General features: G+C 44.5%; 1 protein-coding gene across 1 annotated transcript; it reads left to right on the top strand.

The window, feature by feature from the left end:
* The first annotated feature begins 2,773 nt into the window (after positions 1–2,773).
* LOC144891245 (uncharacterized) lies at positions 2,774–9,002 on the top strand. The gene is made up of 3 exons (XM_078773653.1): positions 2,774–2,857; positions 6,346–7,892; positions 8,031–9,002. Exons 1-3 carry the CDS (start codon positions 2,774–2,776, stop codon positions 8,137–8,139), a joined length of 1,740 nt encoding a protein of 579 aa, XP_078629779.1. The 3' UTR covers positions 8,140–9,002.
* The last annotated feature ends 13,287 nt before the right edge of the window (positions 9,003–22,289 follow it).

The raw sequence follows: 22,289 nt of genomic DNA, 5'->3' as shown, positions 1-22,289 counted from the left end.
ATCTTTCAATATTGTTGAAATGAAGATCAAATAGCTGTATGTTGAAATATGTTGAAAAAGTCAAAACTTTACATGGGGTGTACTTACTTTTTCACGTGATTGTATATCTTAAGACTGATGTGCTCTTATTTGCTGATGTGTTTGAGGCTTTCAGAGAAGTTTGTCATAACAATGATTCATATGGACTAGACGCTGCTCATTATTATACAGCCCCAGGGTTGGCTTGGAGTGCTATGTTAAAATGACAAAACAGGCTTTGGATTTAATCGGTGATGTTGATATGTTGTTCATGGAGAAGGCTAAAAGAGTATGAATATCTCAAGTATGTTCAAAGAGATGTGCTAAAGCATACAACAAATATCTTCCTGGTTAAGTTTCAATGAAAGATAGTTCTTACTTGATGTATTATGATGTTAACTATTTGTATGGATGGGATATGTCTCAGAAGAAGGAATGGTTTGGTGATTGTCAACAATCATTTTCTACTAAAGGAAAGCCTGCAGAGAAACTACTTACCACATTATATGATAAAGAAATTATGTTCTGCATCAAAGGAATTTGAGACGATATTTGGCTGCTGGTTTGAGAGTGAAGAAGATTCATAGAGTTTTAAAGTTTAAACAGTCATTGGTTGAAAACATATATTGACATTAATACAAAGAGAAGAACAGAGGCAAAGACAGATTTTGAGAAGGACTTTTATAAATTGTTGAACGATGCTGGGTTTGGAAAGACAATGGAAAATGTTAGGAACAGACAAAATATAAGACTTCCTACATCTTGGAAACAAGCAACAAAATAATTAATAGACCCAGTTTTCAAAGAGTGGAGGTGTTTTCAGAGAACTTTTGTGCTATTCATATGATTAACGAGAGTATTGAAATGGAAGCCTATTTATATAGGAACAGCAATTCTTGTCTTGTCAAAATTATTTATGTATGACTACGACTCCAACAACTTAAAGATTAGATATGTGGATGATATTAATTTACTTTATATGGATACAGACAATTTTATTTTAAAAATCAATACGGAAGATATTTCGAGGGATATGTCTCAGGATATTAATACTTATGATACAAGCAATTATAACCAAAACAACAAGTTGTTTTCCACAAAGAATAAAAAGGTTATTGGAAAGTTTAAAGATAAATTGGGTGGAAGGGTTATGAGTGAATTTGTGGGATTGAGAGTGAATGCTTATGCGTATAAATATATTGATGGGGATGTTAAAAACAGTGATAGAAAGTTGAAAAGAATAAAGAAGAATTTAATTCAAGAGACTATAAATTTTGAGCATTATTATGATTGCTTGATGTTGAGAAGGGAAGAACATAGAAGGATGAATACAATAAAAAGTAATAAACATCAATTATATACGGAGGAGATAAATAAAAAGGCATTAGGGGCTTTTCATGATAAGAGGTTTATTTTTGATAATGGAATTGATAGCATCCCTTATGGATAGAAGTATTGAGCAATAAGATAAGTATAAGTGTTGAAACATATGAAGATAAACATAAGTGATAAGATTAAAAAAGGGAGGGGAGGAGGGGAATTAACGGGCTACCTCCACCTTTTTTACTGATATATAAATGATAAAACCAAGCAAGAACCAAACCAAAGAGTGTGGAAAAACGCAGCCTTGGTATTTAAATGGAAAGCATAACGAATATGAAAAATATCAAATAAGTCTTATTGAAGAGATAACCAAAAGAAAAGTAAATTAAACAAATAAGCGAATAAATTTGACTAAAAATAGGTTAGAGGCTCCTACCAGAGGAGTCAGCATCCTTGAATGCAAAGAACGTTTTGATGGTTGCTAAGAAATCAATGGGAAAATAATTTACGACAATCTTAAAAGGATATGTGGCTCAGGAGGTGCTCAAACAAGGACATTAATAGTGGTCTGTCATTTCATCTCTGCTCAACAAAGATACTTGTACCAATAACCAAATTCCAACATATTGTTTGTTTATATACTTGATGGTGATGAGTGTTATAAGAAAATTAAATTATTCCCGAAGATAAAACATAAACAAATATTCATTGGTCCACTTAGTGAATATAATCAAATGCAGTCACCTCCCCAATTCCCCCTTTCTCCATTTCTCCCTCACCTTACCCTCCCTAATTTCCCTTCCCCCAATTTCCCTTCCACCACAAGTAGTAGGAGAATGGGGTGTCTTTAATGCGCCAACTAACAGCTAACGAACGTAGTGAGTGAGAATGAGTGTCAGCGAATGTCTATTGAACATCTTGAAATCTTGAGGATGGGAATGAATTGGAGGATAAAATCTAATTTAAAATCCAGTGGGTCAATAAAATTAACCTTAATTTTCTCCATTGACTTCAATGTTAAATTTTAGTGTGCTTCAGAACCCCCATTCTCCTACTACTGCTGTCTCCCTTGACATATATCGTGCCTTCGATACAGTCTGGCACCCCACCCTGCTCACCAAACTCTCCTCCTATGGTATCCATGGAGACCTTCACCCATGGCTTGCCGACTTTCTCTCTGGTCACACTCAACGTGTGGCCCTGAATGGAATTCTCTCATCTCCCTTTCCTGTCCAGGCTGGAGTTCCTCAGTACAGTGTTCTGGGCCGGTATTCATATAAACTTCTTAATTTAAGACTACTTAACTGCTAAGTACCCCACTTTGCTGAGTGGGGTTGTTATCTTGAAATTCATAAACACTATTAAGTACCCTGCTTAGCTGTGTGCCCCGCATAAAGTTATGTAGATTGTCTCAAGTGGTTTCCAAGGCTCGATGTCACATTTCATTGCAGTTTATGTTCATTTTCTGTGGTTTTGCGACAGACCAACGACAGTTATTACTGAGTTCCAAGGCCAAGTCATTGTTGAATTGCTATAAATGCCGTGTATGAAGAGCCGTCTTCTCACACTCAACATGGACAAGAGGAAGGGAAAACCGAATTTCTCCGAGATTTTCTGGTCTTCATCAATGATCTCTCTGACTCTCTTGAAAATCCTCTCTATCCCTTTGCTGACGACTCTACTCTCTGTCGCTCCATTCCTCATCCCTCAGATCGGCAGTCCGCAGCCTCCTCACTCTCTGCAGACCTGGACAAAATCACAGACTGGGCAAACAAATGGAACATGTCTTTCAATCCTGATAAATCTCACACTCTTACGATGTCTCTCCGAAAAGACCGACTGGAAAACCCTCCCATCCACTTTCTGAATAATCCTCTCCAAGAAGTTCTGTCACTCAAGCTTTTGGGTCTCACTATTTGCCATGATCTTTCCTGGGAAAACCACATTTCAAATCTGGCCTCCAAAGCCAGTCGCCGACTGGGCATCCTCCGTCGTGCGAAGTCTTTCCTTGGCACACCTGAGCTCCTCACCACATACAAGGCTTTCATCTGCAGCTCTATGGAATACTGCTCTCCCCTCTGGTCTGGTGCTCCTGCCTCACACCTAGCCCGTCTTCACGCTGTTGAAACCAAAGCGTTCAGAATCATTGGAATCTCCCGCGATGAAGCTAACTCCAAGGGCCTTTCACTCACTCAGGCAGGTTGGTGGTCTTTCCGTCTTCTACCGACTCCTCTCTGGCCTTGCCCCCCCAGCCCTCTCTGGGCTCTGTCCCCCAAATATTCCTACAGGTCGCACAAGATCTGCCTGCAACCCTCTTATGGTTAAACTGCCAAAATCAAGACTTTCTGCTCACCTTCACTCCTTCAATCCTCTTTTCTCCCGCCTCTGGAACAAACTCCCTCACTCTCTTCAATCCCACTCCACCCTCCAGGTCTTTAAAACAGCTGTTCACCACCATCTCTTATCCTCCCCCATCCAAAACCTTGATCTTTTCTACCCCCGCTAATTTCGGTCCCCTTGTGTTTTATACCTCTCCCCCCCCACCCCCTCCTCTTCCCACGTCTCCTGCCCCCAAGCCCTCTCCCTCCCACACTTCTCCCTGCTCTCAAATGATGTGGTTGTGTGCTTCCCCTTCTCTCCCCATCTTGTCTTCCGCTCCCTCTTTTTGTATATTTTGTTTGTCTGGTTGATTTGTTTGTGAAATAAATGTTTGCCCTTTCACGAGCCTCGATTCAGTATACAAAAAAAAAAAAAAAAAAAAAAAAAAAATTGAGAAACTCCGACTAGTGGATATATATGAGAGAGAAATGTCGGTGATTCTCCATAAATTTGGGCCAACCGTTTCATCCCAAAGAAAACACTTGGCTTGGGAGAGAATATTGACAGCCCTAAATAGTCGTAATGCAGTGCCAAGGACATTGGCATTAGTCTAGTAGGAAGACTAGGTCCCCCTGCACCCCCCGGAGATATACTTCTAATCAGTGTTTCTAGATTGGAAAAAATGTGTAGAAAATGACTAGCTATGGCCCCAAGCTGAAAAAATGTCCCACATACCATTTTTATGCAAATTACTGCTGCCATTATCAAAAAAACGATTTTTGACATATCTCAGCCAATATTGCAGATAATTGAAAAATGAAGGTGTCTAGACCCATGTTTTGAAGGGCATAGATCATGATAGAACTATTCATAACATGATTACATGTGTCTATGGTATACTAGTATGCATATTAATGCTGTAATTACAAAATAATCAGTTTTACAAATGATAAGGATACGTTAATACTGCAGATAACTTAACATGGTACATAAGGGGTCTAAACCCAGGTATTTTCAAGGTTAAATGTCAACAAGATGCTCCTGAGTCTTGCATAGGGGCGGGACATTGGCAGTAACATTGGTACCACTCAACTTTTCTTCCCACCATTGACTTTGTATTGCGAGAGATTTTCACTTGCTTATTTAAAGGTTTCTCACCCAGCCCACGTAAAATCTACCAACTCCTGCTGTTAACTCCCAAACATATTTTTTTATGTTATCCAATCACAGTGCAGAAATGACAGACTAGAGATCCAAATTAGTGCTGCTATAGCTGCCATTTTACATTTCCATCCATGTAACATGCGCGCTCGCGCGCTCGTATCAATTGGTAATGTCGCGCGCTCGTATCAATTGGTAACGTTGATGTTATTGAATACCTCAGTTGAAAGTTCAGTCTTCCATTCCATCTGTGTGTTGTTCTTGGTATTCATCCTCCAATCTAGCCAGGTAAGATGCTAACTATAATGTTACTCACACTCTTGACTTCAGTTTCTGCATGAAATCATAAACAGGCAGAATAACAGCTGAGCCAGCTAGCACCATGTTAGCTAACGTTAAAGCTAGCCTCATCTATGTACAGTATGTTCCTAATGTCGGTGTAACTTAAACTTTTGTTAATGCCAAACATGAGACATATCTGTTGACTTCTGTATATGAATTGAACCAGAAAGAGGCACGACAGCTGAGCTAGCTACAGTAACTTAGCACAATGTTTCATTGGCCTAGATAGCTAACGTTAGTGTGGAAGAATTTAGATGTTTTAGCTATTAGCACTTTTGATGCCACTAAACATGGTTTAGTCAGCTAAAAAGTACCCTAGTGTAGAACATGACTCAGAACCTCTGTTACCTCACTGAAAACTCAGAGCCTCCTTTCACAGGCACTTTTAACATCATTCGTGATTTCTTATTTGTCATTTAACAGTGATGGTAGACATCGACAGCAAGCATGCCCAAAAGAAAACGGAGTGTAGAACCTGCAGCCCAAAGCTCTCCTCCTACATGCATCCTTCATGTACCATCCATGTCTGATCATGGGGATTTCACGCCCCTCCGTAAAATTAAAGGATCTGCTTCAGAAAAACTGCAACTGCTTCAAAAGATCCGGGATAGACGTCTCAACCAACCGCATGACTCCCCATGTCGTATGCAATCAGTATGTGATCAGATCCCGGCAACTCTTCCTGATGACCTAGAAAGAGTAGGATATCACAGCAAGTGTTATAAGCACTTTGTCCGCCACTTTCATCGTCTGGGAGATGATACAGAACCAGGGCCATCAACCTCATCATGGCATCACTCTCCTCGTAAACCAGGAGGTTCTGCTGAACCCATCTTCCCGCCAGAGTGTATATTTTGTGAGAAAGTTGAGACCAAAGATGCTCATCGCAATACTGAGAGGCCTACAACCTTCCCATCCTTTAAAAACAAAGAAAATGCATGGGAGCAAATCGAAACACGGGCTGAGAAAATGGGTCTCTATCGACTCCATCGAAAGGTGAAAAACAAAGACCTCTTTGCATGTGAGGCCAAACACCATCCGTCATGTTTTAAAGCTTTCCGCACAGCATTCTACAACTATGAGCGTGCGATTCACAGAGCCGAAGCACCAAAGGAGCAGGCTTGCATGTCAGCCGCCCATGAAAAGGCATTCAACTCAGTACTGGAACACATTCAAACCCAGGTCATCCAGCAGAATAAAGTTCTACAGCTTTCTTCCTTGCGCTTGCTCTATGTCGAGGAACTGAAACTGAATGGATATGAGAACTCAAATTATCGGTCAGAGAAACTACTGAAACGCCTACAGAATGACCCAATCAAGGAGCATATCCACTTCACGAAGGTTGATCATGACAAATGTGATGTCATTTCTTTCTGGCTTGTGCACAGCTCAAACATAACAGTTTCCAATGCTCTCGCACGAGCATTCACACTCGGAAGCACAAACAAGAACCAAAATGTTGCCCTCCAACTTCGCCAGGGTATTCTACAGGCTTTCAGAGAGTGTAAAGACCAACCATGGCCACCAACAGCTGAAGACATGGAGCTCAATCCTGAAGACATCCTACCTCCAGACCTTGTCCGCTTTCTCAGCGTGCTAATGACTGGCAAGGAGGGCATCGAGACAGAAAAGGTGAAGCGTCTGGTCTTCTCCATTGGACAAGATCTGTGCCGTGCAGTGTCAGATGGAAAATGGAAGTTACCAAAGCACATTCTCCTCTGTGTGACTGTAAGGCACCTGTTCCGAAGCAAACAGCTCACCACAATACTACACAGGCTTGGACACTCTGAGAGCTACGATTTCGCCTTGGAGTTGGAAACTGCTCTCGCCAAGGTCCTGGATGAAGTCTCAACTTATCGTACACCACAAATTGTGACAGGAGAGGGCAACCTTGTATTCCACTGTGAGTGGGACAACTTGAATAAAACCACTACCAGTGTGCACGGCAGCAACATTGTAAACAGTGCTGGAGGAATCATGGTGCAGGAGGTCAAGCCCGGGTTCGAGAGCAGCAAGGACCGAATGCTACCTACCATCAATAGGTCACAACAGCGTAGCCTGAAGGTCGACACACCAAAAACTCTCCCACCCTTGCACTTTACTCGCGTTGGCCCGAAGTTCCCTGAAGGCTCATCATTCACACCGCCAGCAGAGAATGACACAGTCTATGCCACTACGATGCAAGAGTACTACATCTGGCTCTTCATCAGATACATCGGAAGCTGTGGCCTGCAGCCTGTGCCTGGGCTAGGGGGTTTCACCTCTGCAACTGGTTCTCCCCCACCCAGCAAATCAACAGTCGACTACTGCACGCCTATCCACCAACCGATCACAGACAACGCAGTTGTTCGTGAGCTACTGAAGCGTTCCGAGGCAGCAACTGCTGAGGTGGGTCAGAGATGGGTCCTGAATACATTTGATCTGGGTGTCTGCATGAAAGCCCTTCCCATCATCTGGCGCTGGCCAAATGAATTTGCTAGTCATGTAGTAACGATTGGACCCTTCCACACATCCATGAACTACATCGGGATGCTCACTGGACACAAGATGCGTGGTTCTGGATATGCAGAGATTCTCTTTGAGGCACAACTAGTAACAAGTGGATCTCTCAAAGGTGTTCTCAGTGGAAAGGCCTACGCAAAGTCCCTCTTTTGCCTCAAAACAGTGTGTGAGGCAATGGAGAGGCTGTTGATGGAGAGATTCACTGAGGAGGAGAACATCAAGGCAAGGTAAAATTGAAAGCCCTTCGTGAATGGCGATTCAATTTGTAATTTTTCCTGAAAAAAAGGTGATTACCTGTGATGTTTGTCTAGATCTGAAACTGGCAGTGACTGGTGATTGAAATGCGGTGCCTTTTTGTGTTTCAGGTCGAGGTACGTGAACTCCCCACGATCTACAGCAACCAGGAAGAGACTGATACCAGGGTGGTTCTGTACCTCCATCATGCTGCTACCATCGGATACAAGAACGCTGTAGTCAGAACACCGGACACAGACATCCTCCTGATCCTGCTCCACCATGCCCACAACATCAAGCTGACGGTGTACCTGGATACAGGGTCAGGGAAGCATCGCCAACTTGTCAACGTCTCTGAGCTGGCAGAATCCCTGGGAGAGGACTACTGTGCCACTCTCCTGGGGTACTATGTGTTCAGCGGAGAAGACTGCACCAGTGCCTTCAAAGGGAAGGGAAAAGTCGGGCCCTTGAAAAAGCTGGAGAAGAATCCCAGGTTTCACAGGGCATTCGGTGAACTGGGTGACAACTGGGATGCCAACCCTGAGGTGGAGAGGCAGTTAGAAAAATTCACCTGTGTGATGTACGGCCAGAGTCGCGAGTCATCAGTGGACATTGTCCGTGCCAAGCTGCTACGAAAAATGGTGGGAGAGGACAAGACCCTCACATCCAAGTCCAAGGTTGATCTGGCTCGCCTTCCTCCATGCCAGTCTGCCCTGAAGCCGCACATCCAGCGTGTGAACCACCGCGTAGCATTGTACAAAAGAGCCGATCAACCTATCATCGAAAAGCCAAAACCTTATGAGGAGCAAGGATGGATAAGGACTGATGAAGGACTGTTGAAACCAATGTGGTCCAGTGGTCCCATCCTACCAACCTCACTGGTGGATCTTCTGAACACAGGAGAGCACGAAGAGGAGGAGGAAGAGGAAGGAGAAGAAGAGTTTGACTCTGACGATTTCGATGAAAATGATGATGACTGACTCAGTGTAGAATCACTAATGCTAATGATGTTTATCTAAAACAAGCAAGAGAAGAGTGGTCACATTGAGTGCTAGGACTATTTTGACAGTTGTAATATTTAGAAAAATAAAACTTTGTGTTAACGTCTGTGTAGACGGACCTTAATATGAGTCTATTATTTCGTAAAACTGTGATTATTTTGTAAATAAAGCACTAATTAGCATACTAGTATACCATAGACACATGTAATCATGTTATGAATAGTTCTATCATGATCTATGCCCTTCAAAACATGGGTCTAGACACCTTCATTTTTCAATTATCTGCAATATTGGCTGAGATATTTCAAAAATCGTTTTTTTTATAATGGCAGCAGTAATTTGCATAAAAATGGTATGTGGGACATTTTTTCAGCTTGGGGCCATAGCTAGTCATTTTCTACACATTTTTTCCAATCGAGAAACACTGATTAGAAGTATATCTCCGGGGGGGTGCAGGGGGACCTAGTCTTCCTACTAGACTACATAGGTGCAAAAAAAGTGGCAAAACCTGTGCAGTATAATGAAGGAGGAATATCGGCAAAACAAGAAGGAATTATAATCAAAGACAGGTAATTTCAGTATTTTTACATATGTATGCCTTTACCGATTCAAATTTGAACTCAATGCCTATATGGAAACAGTAGAGTTTTAAATTTACAATTGAAAATTATAATAAAATGATGACAATGCATGTCAACTTTAAAAATGACATTTCTGTTATAGGTGGTGGGCCTGCACCCAAGGAACCTTCGCCCATTGTCACAGAAGATTGCCGCCGTTTTGGGCGAGGATGACCCCACCATACATGGCATAGAAGGAGGAGTCGATAATGAACTAATGGGAGAAAAGGCGAAGGAGAAAGCTACTTCATCAAGTTCAAGGTAGGCACAACCGAATCACATTGCATAATGAATGTTCAGTGCGTTGTTATCATATCTAAATGTAAGCAATGCTTTGAACGTCTCTGTCACATATAATTGTCTTTACTTACATTTCATCCTGCACATCAAATGAAACTTCCTTGAACACCGATCCCATTCCGATGAATGAAATTGATAGTGATGTCCGTGGTCCATCCGCACCCCCATCTGTAGCAGTGTTCAATTTTACCAAGACGTCCGGAAGTCGCTCTACTTCAACATTACCAAATCCATGCCCCCCTGCGGTCGTCCCTGCTGAGAAAACTAAGAACCAAAAGTTAGATGAAAATAGAGACTTATCGAAATGCAAAAAGAACTCTTGTGCTTAGAGAAGCAAAGGGCGAAACTTGAAATTGAAAAGCTAACCATGGAGAAGGAAAAGTTAGCAATTGAAATTGACGTGCTGAAAATAAAAAGGCAAAAGCTTAACCAAAGGCAAGACAAGTCTGACAACTTGCCAAGTGATTCAGCATGTGGCTATACACCATAAAAATTGATGAACTTGCAGTGATCAGAATATATCTGTATAAGGGAATAAATTCTTTAAAGGACCAATATAGTTTGTGTTCTATTCATTTCGTGCAACCTATAATACTCACTGTTTATTAAAAAATGGTTGTTGAGTGTTTGATTCCGAACTTCCATCTTAATGCGTCTGTCGGGCAATACAACCACATTCTCTTCATCGTCATCATCTGGTTGTGGATGTAACTCGATGGGTTCCTCGTCAAAATCAGGTAATCCTCTATTTATTGCAATATTGTGGAGAATGGCACAAGTTGCAATAATTTCGCAGGCCTTCTGTGGTGAGTATCGAAGTTGACCGTGAAGACAGTTGAAACGCCTCTTCCACTGTCCAATTCCTCATTCAACCAAACAACGTGTTCGTTTGTGAGTTCGGTTGTATCGTCGCTGCATTGCAGTGATTTGGTTCAAAAACGGTGTCATTAACCACGGTCGCACAGGATATCCACTAGTGCGGATTATCGTTGAGAGAGAGGAAGACAAATGATGAATTGCGAAAGATGATGGGAATATTGCCTGTGATTGATGCTGTGAAGAGGAACAGGTTGAGATGGTTTGGTCATGTGTTGAGGAAGGATGAAAGTGACTGGTTGAGAAGAGTGATGGAAATGAATGTAGAAGGAAGTAGTGGACGGGGAAGACCGAGAAAGACTTGGCTAAAGATGGTGGAAGAAGAAATGCGGGCAAGGGGGTTAACAAGGAGAGATGCAGAAAATAGGGCAAAATGGAGAAGATTGTCATGGGGACCACAAGGTTAACCCCCGCTCTAGCAGGGAAAATGGCCTTTAAAATGCATGTTGTTGTTGTTGTTGCACAGGATATCCACTATCTCCAAGAAGAACTTCTTCACCCATTCTTGTTTCCATTTTCTGTGCCAATGTACTTTCTCTCAATATGACAGAATCACGGGTACTGCCCGGCCATTTTGCCACAATGTTAATGAAACGGCATTGTGCATCCATTACTACCTGAGTATTGATAGAATAGTAATTTTTCCTATTCACATATCGCCATTCATGTTGTGTTGGACCCAGGATCCAAACGTGAGTTCCATCAATGACACCCATCACTCCTGGGAAATTAGCAATATTGTAGCGACCCATGGGTCCCCCAAGCAAGACCAGCATCAGAATCTCCTTGCTCCAGCCGGTGACGTCACCGGCGGGGATCCGTGGCGTCAGAGTGGCTGGTCACGTGACCACCGAAGCGCGCCGCGCGTGCGGGTATAATCAGCTACACCAGTTCATCACGTGACCACCGAAGCACGCCTCGCTTGAGAGGCGTGGCTTTCGGTTTCGGTTTCGGGTTGTGCTTTATAATGCAGCCCGATAAACGGGCTTTACAGTGTTCCCGAGTTGGTTTTACGAATAAATATCTTCTCGGACGAGTTTGTGCCTTGCCATCCTTTTGTCCGTATCATGCTGGAGCCCGGACTCCTTCAATATCGTAAAAATCTGCAACTATATCCTTTATATTTCCCGGGGATGGAAATTTCACAGCTCTCCCCATCAATGGAAGCAGTGCATTGTTTTCCTGTGAAATGATACGGCATAAGCTTGGTTGAGATATATGAACTGTATCTCCTTTCACCTGTTGGAATGATCTGGTTGCATAAAAACGTAAGGTTGCGAGTAGTTTCTGTTCAGTTGGAAGAGCGTGGTTACGAAATGTCCTTGGTTCGAGGTCAATGCGAATAATATCAGCAAGATCCAGTATTGTCTGTCGATCCAAATGATACCTTTGATAAAGCTGAAGGTCATTGTAAATTTCCAATGGGTGAACTCTGTCACGAAAAACACGTTCGCGACGCATTGCCCGCCTTCGGTCTATATAAAACTGCACTGCTAACATCAGAGCTGCCATATCCCTTGAGCGAACTGAACCGAATGACAGAATATTCAATCTAGTAACCACCCACCATAAAGTTAAGACTGCCTCGGAGGTGTCTTAAATTTAGGGACCGATTTAAGTGAGTTCCATGAGATAAGGAGCATATTGAATTCCACTTGTTCGGTCCGCTTAAGTTAAGATGGTACTTAGTGGCCCCACTTTTACTGAAGTAGCTTTATGAATACCGGCCCTGGGCCCTGTGCTTTTCTGGTATTCAGCAATGAGCTCTCCGCCTCTCTAGAAAATCCTTTCTATTTCTTTGCTGATGACTCCACTCTCTACTGCTCCATATCTCAACCCTCAGATCGGCAGTCTGCAGCCTCCTCACTCTCTGCAGACCTGGATAAAATCACAAACTGGACAAAGAAGTGGAACATGCCCTTCAATCCTGACAAGCCTGTCTGCTGCTCTTCTTCTGCTGAACATGCTGAACATGTCTGCTGCTGAACATGTCTGCTGCTCTTCTTCTTCTGCTTCTTCTGCTCTTCTTCTGATCATCCCGCGAGATCTTTGTCGGCGAGGTCACGTCTTTTCGAAGCTGTCCATGCCCTCACGCTTTCGAAGCTAAGTAATTTTTTCACAATTGTGTTTTTGTCGAGACTGTATCTATCTTTCGGTGTGTGTACCTATAGCATGTCTTTAAGAATATTTTCGGTGTTAATTTTTCGTACATGTATACACAATCGTCGGTTAATTTGTGTCGCGTATTCTGAGGCCTCGTACTAGTACTAGTACCAGTAGGTGTAGGCTACCGTCTCCGACCTTGTGGTTTTGTTTTCTCTCAGCAGTTCGTCGAATGTGCTGCAAATACTTTCATTCTCTGTTTCGTCCCAGTCGTTCACCCCATACTTCCTTGTTTAATATCTCTACTCAAAAAAAAAAAAACCCCAAACAATTTTCCTTCTCAGTTCTTATTCGTTTATTTGTTGTTCTTATTTCTACGTTCGTTCTTTGTTCACGTTGTTCGTGATCATGCGATCACGTGGTTAGAAATGTTTAATCTCTCCCCTGAAGAACTGTATTCTGTCATATATTATAACACCTTTTTCTTCTTCTCCTATAAAAGGATGCTTTCGTCTTGCTCACCAAATCTATTCATTCCAAAAAAAAAAAATAATACCATCTCTTACAGTTCCTCTTTTCTACATTCCCGAAACTCTCCAGCCCACCACTCCTCCTTCAGCATCCTCAAACGTATTTTTGACTCGAAGGTCTCAAACTCATTTTGCAAAAAATGTTCGTTTCCCATGAATCGTACACTTTTCAAAATCCAATCTCACCCCTCCCCTCCAAATCTTCCCCATCCCCCCTTCCCTCCAAAACTTCCCCATCCCCCCTCCCCTCCAAAACTTCCCCATCACCCATCTCTTTAAAATATTCCCCCTTGCCCCTCCCCTCCAAATCTTCCCCATCACCCATCCCTTTCAAATCTTCCCCCTTGCCCCTCCCCTCCAAATCTTCCCCATCACCCCTTCCCTCCAAAACTTCCCCATCACCCCTCCCCTACAAAACTTCCAGATCACCACTCCCCTCCAAATCTACCCCCTTGCCCCTCCCCTCCAAATCTTCCCCATCACCCATCTCTTTCAAATCTCCCCCCTTGCCCCTTCCCTCCCCTCCCTCCTAAACTCCCCACACACCCCTCCGCTCCGAGACTCTCCCTCGCTCCTCCCCTCCTCGACTCCCCTCTCACCCCTCCTCGTCAAAGCGGCCTCCCTGCTTCTTCCCCCCTTCCAACTTTCACCTTCATCTCCCCCAACCTTCTGCCTCGCTATTCCCCCTCCTGAAATAACACCTCACTGTGCCTCACCCAATCTCCATCAAACCTTTTGTCCGCCCCATTCTTCCCTTTCTCCAAGCTATTCTGAAATCTCTGAAATCTCTGACACACCTTCAACAGCTCTCCCTACCTCTTCCTCCTCTTCCACATCTTACCCTACCCCCCCCCCCCCCCCCGTTCTGTATCCGATGCTCCCCCTTCCTCTTCATTAACGGTATGGACCTCAAACATCCGGGGCCTTCGCTCAAACTTGACTGATCTCTCCATACAGGTTGCTTCTGACAAACCAGATGTGATTTGCCTAACAGACACTTTCCTCATTCATGATGTCTCTGATGCTTTGGTATCTCTCCCAGGTTACTCCCTCCTCCGGTATGATAGACCTGAGCCTCGTCCTGGAGGTGGGGTTGCCATCTTTATAAACAAAACTCTTCCAGACTCGCCCTCCACTGCCCTCTCTCCACCTCACCCCCAGGAATACCTTTGGCTACGGCTTCCCCTTCGCTCCCACCTTTTGTTCATATGTGTGTTTTACCGTCCACCAAACAGTGATGACTCCATCTACATCTCGCTGTCTGATAATATGGACCAACTTCTATCTACCCAACCCAACTCTCTCTTCCTCATACATGGTGATTTCAATTGTCACCATGCCAGTTGGCTGGGTGTGGGTACCTCTCTCACCAGCCATGGCTCTTCAGCAAAGGACTTCTGCGACTCACTGGGACTGACACAATCTGTCAATTTCCCAACCCGGATCTCAGTCAATGGAGCATCTTCTCTTCTGGACTTGGTTATGACTAACTTCCCTGAAAATGTCTGCTGCTCTTCTTCTGCTCCAATCGGCTCATCTGATCATGTGCTTGTTAAAGTGGACATCTCTCTGACCATTCTCAGAGAGCCTCCTCAGCGTCGACGAGTCTGGCATTTCACTCAGGCCAACTGGCACTGTCTTCAAGCAGCCATGAATCATCTGGACTGGTCTCCCATCTCTACTACCTCTGACATCAACTCATCCTGGGAATTCTTTCAAAGTAAATTGCTCTCTCTCATGCACAGATTTATCCCATCTCGTCTTCAGTTGTCATACCCTTCCTCCCGTCCATGGTACACAGATTATTGTGGTGAGGCTGTTTTCCCAGAAACAACTTGCTTTCGTCTCCTGGAAAGCAAATCCAATGGAAGGAAATCTCATTTCCTTTCACAAAGCCCGAAACAAGTGTGTGTCCACCCTCAGGAGAGCCAGGAAACAATATCTCACCGTTCTCAAGACCGAACTCTCTTATCTGTCTCCCTCTTCCAAATCCTGGTGGTGTCTGGTCAAATCTGTTTCTGTTGTTTGTTCCCCCTCCATCCCCTCCCTCACCTCAAACGGCTACACGGCTGACTCCGCACATGAAAAAGCTGAATGCCTCAACTCTGTGTATGCCTCTAAATCTTGTGTCCCAAACCCATCCCTCTCTGTACCCACCGTACCCAGTCGTACCCAGCTGCTCCTGGACTCTGTGTCCTTTCCTCCTGACAAGGTGGAAAAGTTTCTCTCAACCCTCGACTCTGATTCTGCAACTGGTCCTGACGGCATCAGCCCACGGGTCCTAAAATCATGTTCTTCCGCTCTTTCACTCCCTCTCTCTGTTCTCTTCACCCTCTCTTTTGCTCAAGGTCATCTGCCATCTGCTTGGAAATCAGCCAACATCACCGCTTTGCACAAAAAAGGTGCAAAAACAGATCCTAGCAACTACAGACCAATCAGCCTTCTTCCAATTATCAGCAAAGTCATGGAATCCATCATTGCTTCATATATGAAATCTTTACTCTTCTCCAATGGCTTGATCTCTGACCATCAATTTAGTTTCAGACCTGGTCAATCTACTCTGGACATGCTGCTTCTGCTTTCTCAACAATGGATGGAGGTCCTCAACGCCAAACAGGAAATTAGAGCTGTCTCCCTTGAGTCAGCTCAAGTTGCTCAAGTCAGCTCAAGTCAAGCAAGCATATCATGCTACATATTGTTTTTGGCACCGATGGACAAAAGGACCACCGAGGCACTCGGAAACATGGTGGTGGGATGATGAAGTTGGAAAGAGGATTGACGAGAAGAGGAAGAAGTTCAAGGAGTGGCAGAAGACGAAGGGTATGGGGGCAGAAAAGGCAGAGCATGAAAGTTGTAAGGCAGCCAAGAAGGCTGCAAAGAAAGAGGTAGCATAGGCGCAGTAGGCATGTAGGAAAATGTTTGGAGAATGCTTGGATTTGGAAGAGGGTCAGAGAGCGGTATTCAGGATTGCAAAGCAGATAGCGAAATAGAGGTGTGATGTGATGGGGGTGAGTTGCTTGAAGGATGAAGTGGGACAAATCGTTGTGGACCCAGATGGAATTAAAGGAAGATGGAAGAGATATATGGAAATACTGTTGAATGCAGAGAATGAATGGGATGGCAACATCGAGAGTAACCCAGTTTTAGGACTGGCAGAGAAGATAACCGAGAAGGAAGTTGAGGAAGCGATAAAAGCAATGAAGAGTAGAAAAGCAGGAGGGCCAACGGGAGTTGTGGGAGATATGTTGAAGGCAGCGGGAAATTTGTGTGTGAAGAGAATGACAGAGATCTGCAATCTGGTGGTGAAAGGAGGCCGCATTCCAGTGGCTTGGGAGCTGAGTACCCTCGTCCCTCTATAAAAGGGGAAAGGTGACCCTCTGGACTGTGGCTCGTATCGAGTGATAAAGTTATTGGAGCATGGAATGAAGGTATTGGAAAGGGTGTTGGAGAGGAGGATAAGGAAGAAAGTGAGGCTCGACGAAATGCAGTTTGGATTTATGCCAGGAAGAGGAATAGCAGACGTGCTTTTTATTGTGAGGTAGTTGCAGGAGAAGTACATGTAGAAGAGGAAGAAGTTGTTTCTTGGGTTTGTTGATCTGGAGAAAGCATTCGATAGGGTTCCACGTGAAGTAGTGACATGGGCATTGAGGAATTTAGGAGTGGAGGAATGGTTGATCAGAGTAGTGATGGCAATGTACAAAAGAGCGCGCACAGCTTTTAGACGAAGGACGGGAACAGTGGTGAGTTTGAGGTTAAGGTGGGAGTGCATCAGGGGTCGGTACTAAGTCCACTACTATTTGTAGCTGTGATGGAGGTGCTGGCTCCGAACATAAAGGAGGGTTTACCGTGGGAGTTGTTGTATGCAGATGATCTGGTGTTGATTGCAGAAAGTATGGATGGACTGAAGGAGAAGATGAACAAGTGGAAGGAATGTATGGAGACAAAAGGTCTGAAGGTGGATATCGGAAAAACGAAGGTGATGGCAAGTGGTAAAGCATGTGGTGAGGTGGAAAGAACTGGGACGTGGCCCTGTGCTGTGTGCAGGAAGGGTGTCGGAGTGAATTCCATTCAATGTACTCTGTGCACTGAGTGGGTTCATCAAAAATGTAGTGGTTTGAGAGGGTCATTAACCAGTGTGGCAGCTACATTTAAGTGTAAGGTGTGCACAGAGGGAGCTGCACATGGAGGAAATGTTCAGTTGGATCTTGGAGACAGCGTGAAGCTGGAAGGTGTGAAAACATTTTGTTACCTAGGAGACATGCTGAATGGAGAAGGTGGATCAGACTCGGCAACGGTTGCTGGAGTGAGATGTGCATGGAAGAGGTTTCGGGAACTGAGTGGCGTGCTGACGATGAGGGGAGTGTCGTTGAAGCTGAAGGGAAAGGTGTATGCTGCATGTGTGAGAAGTGTTATGATTTATGGGAGCGAGACATGGGTAATGAACGTAGAGCAGCAACGAAGGCTTGAAAGGGTGGAAATGTGAATGGTTCGGTGGTTGTGTGGAGTATCGTTGAGAGAGGGGAAGACAAATGATGAATTGCGAAAGATGATGGGAATAGAGCCTGTGATTGATGCTGTGAAGAGAAACAGTTTGAGATGGTTTGGTCATGTGTTGAGGAAGGATGAAAGTGACTGGTTGAGAAGAGTGATGGAAATGAATGTAGAAGGAAGTAGAGGATGGGGAAGACCGAGAAAGACTCGTCTAAAGATGGTCGAAGAAGAAATTCGGGCAAGGGGGTTAACAAGGAGAGATGCAGAAAATAGGGCAAATGGAGAAGATTGTCATGGGGGCCGTAATAGTCAGGTTCAGTATGTCCAGATTTAAAGTTTCGTTGGATTTTTGGGGGGATTTGGAAAACTATATATTTTTGGAAACTATATTGTATAGTCAGTCAGAAAACCAATGTTGCTATTTGCACAGACTCCTGTATGGCGGCCATCTTGGATTTTCAAAATTGCCGCCGTAGAACTAATTTTTCTCAATATCTCAGCTTCTAAATAACATAGAGCTTTGATTCTAACGGCTAAACATACATTTTCAAGGGCCCCGAATCCAATGGTAACAAGTTCGATAAGCTAGACATGCCCATAGAGCTCCTATGTGGCGGCCATCTTGGATTTTTCTAACTGGCTGCCGTAAAATTGATGTTTCTCAATATCTCAGCTTCTAAACAACATAAAGCTTTGATTCTAACGGCTAAACATACATTTTCAAGGGCCCCGAATCCAATGGTAACAAGTTCGATAAGCTAGACATGACCGTAGAGCTCCTATGTGACGGCCATCTTGGATTTTTCAAACTGGCCGCCGTAAAATTGATGTTTCTCAGGATCTCATCTTCTAAATAAGACGGAGCTTTGATTTTTCTAAATCCCCAAAACAATCCAACGAAATCTAAAATCTGGACATGCTGAACCTGACTGTGTTGACTGTAATGAGAAATACTATTCTACTGCGAGTGTTTTGCCCTTTGTGGGCCTTTGTGGCATACTGCCAAATAACACACAGATACTCCTAATGTTCATGAGAACTTAAAATCTGTTTACGGGTGGACAAGCTACTAAAGTAATAAGTTTGATCCCCAGGGTACAGCTGAGGAAAATAATTAGTTTACAGCGTGTGTTTTTGTATAATTTATATACTGAGCAATATACCTGATATTGTGGTGATGGTGGTAGTGTATTTGTAGCCTATTATACATCAATATGTCTGTGGTGGTGGTTGTATATATCGGTGACGGTTCCCTTTGCTTTGCTGTCTTTGCAGGTTCTACATGTCACATTATGAGTGAGATGCAACAAGATGGTGAAGGGGCGGGGCAAGCCCAGGAGTCCACGAACTGTAAGCAGTGCATTTTATGCAAGGCTGATGATGTCAAGAAAGGATCCTTGGTGTTAAACCCCAGAATAGATTCCTACCAACATTTATTGAAGACAATAGAAGAAAGGGCCAGTTTGCATGATGGCATCTACGTTCAAGTCCATAAACGACTCCAAAACAGCACAAAAGAAACACTCTACAGAGAAGGCAGTTTGGCATCGCACTTGTTACTCCAGTGCAACTAACAAGAGCGAGATACAACGTGCCAGAGACCGCCATGCGCATGCAGTAACAACTGGACACTATACTGCAAAAAAACGCGGACAAAAGAGAGGAAGCACAGAAATGGACGAGCCAGGCTCATCAACATCTGATGCAACATCCCCGTTCACACGCTCGTGTACAGTGCCACTGGATAAAGAGCAGTGTTTCTTCTGCCAAAAAGATGATGGCCAACTACTCTACCAGGTTAGGACTGAAAATGCTGGTCAAGAGCTTAGAGAGGCTGTGAGAAGTCCCAAGATGCATTATTGAAAACACGATTCAACACATGTATCTCACCAGGTGATTTTTTTTTTTTTTTTTTTTTTTTTTTTTGTATACAAGATCGAGGCTCGTGAAAGAGCGAACATTAATCACACAGAAAGACAAACCGAAACATAAAACATATAACATCGGGAGCGGTAGACAAGATGGGGAGAGAGGGGGAAGGACACAAACACAACATTTGAGAGCAGGGACCGAGAGACATGGAGACATCGAGAGATCTGAGAGAGGGCGAGGGCTTTGGGGAGGGGGGGGGGCATGGGAAGGGGGCGGTGGGAGAGGTATAAAACATATGGACACTGCCAGGACTTCCAGGAAAGAAGTTGGAATTTCAAACAAGGTGGATCTGGGGTGAATTAGCGGGGGTAGAAAAGATCAAGGTTTTGGATGGGGGAAGATAAGAGATGGTGGTGAACAGCTGTTTTAAAGACCTGGAGGGAGGAGTGGGATTGAAGGGAGTGAGGGAGTTTGTTCCAGAGGCGGGAGAAAAGAGGAATGAAAGAGTGAAGGTGAGCAGAGAGCCGAGATTTCGGCAGTTTAACCATCAGAGGGTTGCTGGCAGATCTTGTGCGACCTGTAGGAATATTTGGGGGACAGAGCACAGAGAGAGCTGGGGGTGCAAGGCCGGAGAGGAGTCGGTAGAAGACAGAAAGACCACCTACCTGCCTGCGGTGAGTGAGTGAAAGGCCCTCAGAGATAGCTTCATCACGGGAGATTCCAATAATTCTGAAAGCTTTGGTTTCAACAGCGTGAAGCCGAGCTAGGTGTGAGGCAGGAGCACCGGCCCATAGGGGAGAACAGTATTCCATTGAGCTGCGGATGAAAGCCTTGTATGTGGTGAGGAGCTCAGGTGTGCCGAGGAAGGACTTCGCACGACGGAGGATGCCCAGTCGGCGACTGGCTTTGGAGGCCAGCTTGGAAATGTGGTTTTCCCAAGAAAGATCATGGCAGATAGTGAGACCCAAAATCTTGAGCGACAGAACTTCTTGGAGAGGATTGTTGAGAAAGTAGATGGGAGGGTTGTCCAGTCGATCTTTTCGGAGAGACATAGTAAGAGTGTGAGATTTGTCAGGATTGAAAGACATGTTCCACTTGTTTGACCAGTCTGTGATTTTGTCCAGGTCTTCAGAGAGTGAGGAGGCAGCAGACTGCCGATCTGAGGGAAGACGAATGGAGCGGCAGAGAGTGGAGTCATCAGCAAAGAGATAGAGAGGATTTTCGAGAGAGTCAGAGAGATCATTGATGAAGACCAGAAAAAGCACGGGGCCCAGAACACTGCCTTGGGGAACTCCAGCCTGAACAGGAAGAGGAGAAGAGAGAAACCCATTCAGGGCCACACGTTGACGACGACTAGAGAGGAAGTCCGCCAGCCATGCGTGGAGATTTCCATGGATACCAAAGGAGGAGAGTTTGGTGAGCAGAGCGGGGTGCCAGACCGTGTCGAAGGCACGTGATATGTCGAGGGAGACAGCTCTAATTTCCTGTTTGGCATTGAGGACCTCCATCCATTGTTGAGACAGCAGAAGCAGCATGTCCAGAGTAGAGTGACCTGGTCTGAAACCAAATTGATGATCAGAGATCAAGCCATTGGAGAAGAGGAAAGATTTCATATCCGAAGCAATGATGGATTCCATGACTTTGCTGATAATTGGGAGAAGGCTGATTGGTCTGTAGTTGCTAGGATCTGTTTTTGCACCTTTTTTGTGCAAAGCGGTGATGTTGGCTGATTTCCAAGCAGATGGCAGTTGACCTTGAGCAAAAGAGAGGGTGAAGAGAACAGAGAGAGGGTGAGATAGAGCAGCAGAGCAGGATTTTAGGACCCGTGGGCTGATGCCGTCGGGTCCAGTTGCAGAATCAGAGTCGAGGGTTTACAGAAACTTTTCCACCTTGTCAGGAGGAAAGGACACGGAGTCCAGGAGCAGCAGGGTACGACTGGGTATGGTGGGTACAGAGAGGGATGGGTTTGGGACACAAGATTTAGAGGCAAACACAGAGTTGAGGCATTCAGCTTTTTCACGTGCGGAGTCAGCTGTGTAGCCGTTTGAGGTAAGGGAGGGGATGGAGGGGGAACAAACACCAGAAACGGATTTGACCAGACGCCACCAGGATTTGGAAGAGGGAGACAGATAAGAGAGTTCGGTCTTGAGAATGGAGAGATATTGTTTCCTGGCTCTCCTGAGGGTGGACACACACTTGTTTCAGGCTTTGTGAAAGGAAATGAGATTTCCTTCCGTTGGATTTGCTTTCCAGGAGACGAAGGCAAGTTGTTTCTGGGCAACAGCCTCACCACAAGATTCCGTGTACCATGGACGGGAGGAAGGGTATGACAACTGAAGACGAGATGGGATAAATCTGTGCATGAGAGAGAGCAATTTACTTTGGAAGAATTCCCAGGATGAGTTGATGTCAGAGGTGGTAGAGATGGGAGACCAGTCCAGATGATTGATGGCTGCTTGAAGACCGTGCCAGTTGGCCTGAGTGAAATGCCAGACTCGTCGACGCTGAGCAGGCTCCCTGAGGATGGTCAGAGAGATGTCCACTTTAACAAGGACATGATCAGATGATCCGATCGGAGCAGAAGAAGAGCAGCAGAC

The sequence above is a fragment of the Myxine glutinosa genome, chromosome 3, assembly GCF_964187855.1.
Source record: "Myxine glutinosa chromosome 3, kmMyxGlut1.1, whole genome shotgun sequence".
NCBI classification, from domain to species: Eukaryota; Metazoa; Chordata; class Myxini; order Myxiniformes; family Myxinidae; genus Myxine; species Myxine glutinosa.
Note: the sequence above shows the minus strand (reverse complement) of the source record. Positions and strands in the feature narration are given on the sequence as shown.

Bases quoted from the DNA above. Each gene is read 5' to 3' on its own strand.
- LOC144891245 (XM_078773653.1), top strand. From the start codon at position 2,774: ATGTCACATTTCATTGCAGTTTATGTTCATTTTCTGTGGTTTTGCGAC. The intron at 2,858-6,345 runs GTCATTGTTGAA...ATTCAAACCCAG, and splicing joins TTACTGAGTTCCAAGGCCAA to GTCATCCAGCAGAATAAAGT. The intron at 7,893-8,030 runs GTAAAATTGAAA...TTTGTGTTTCAG, and splicing joins GAGGAGAACATCAAGGCAAG to GTCGAGGTACGTGAACTCCC.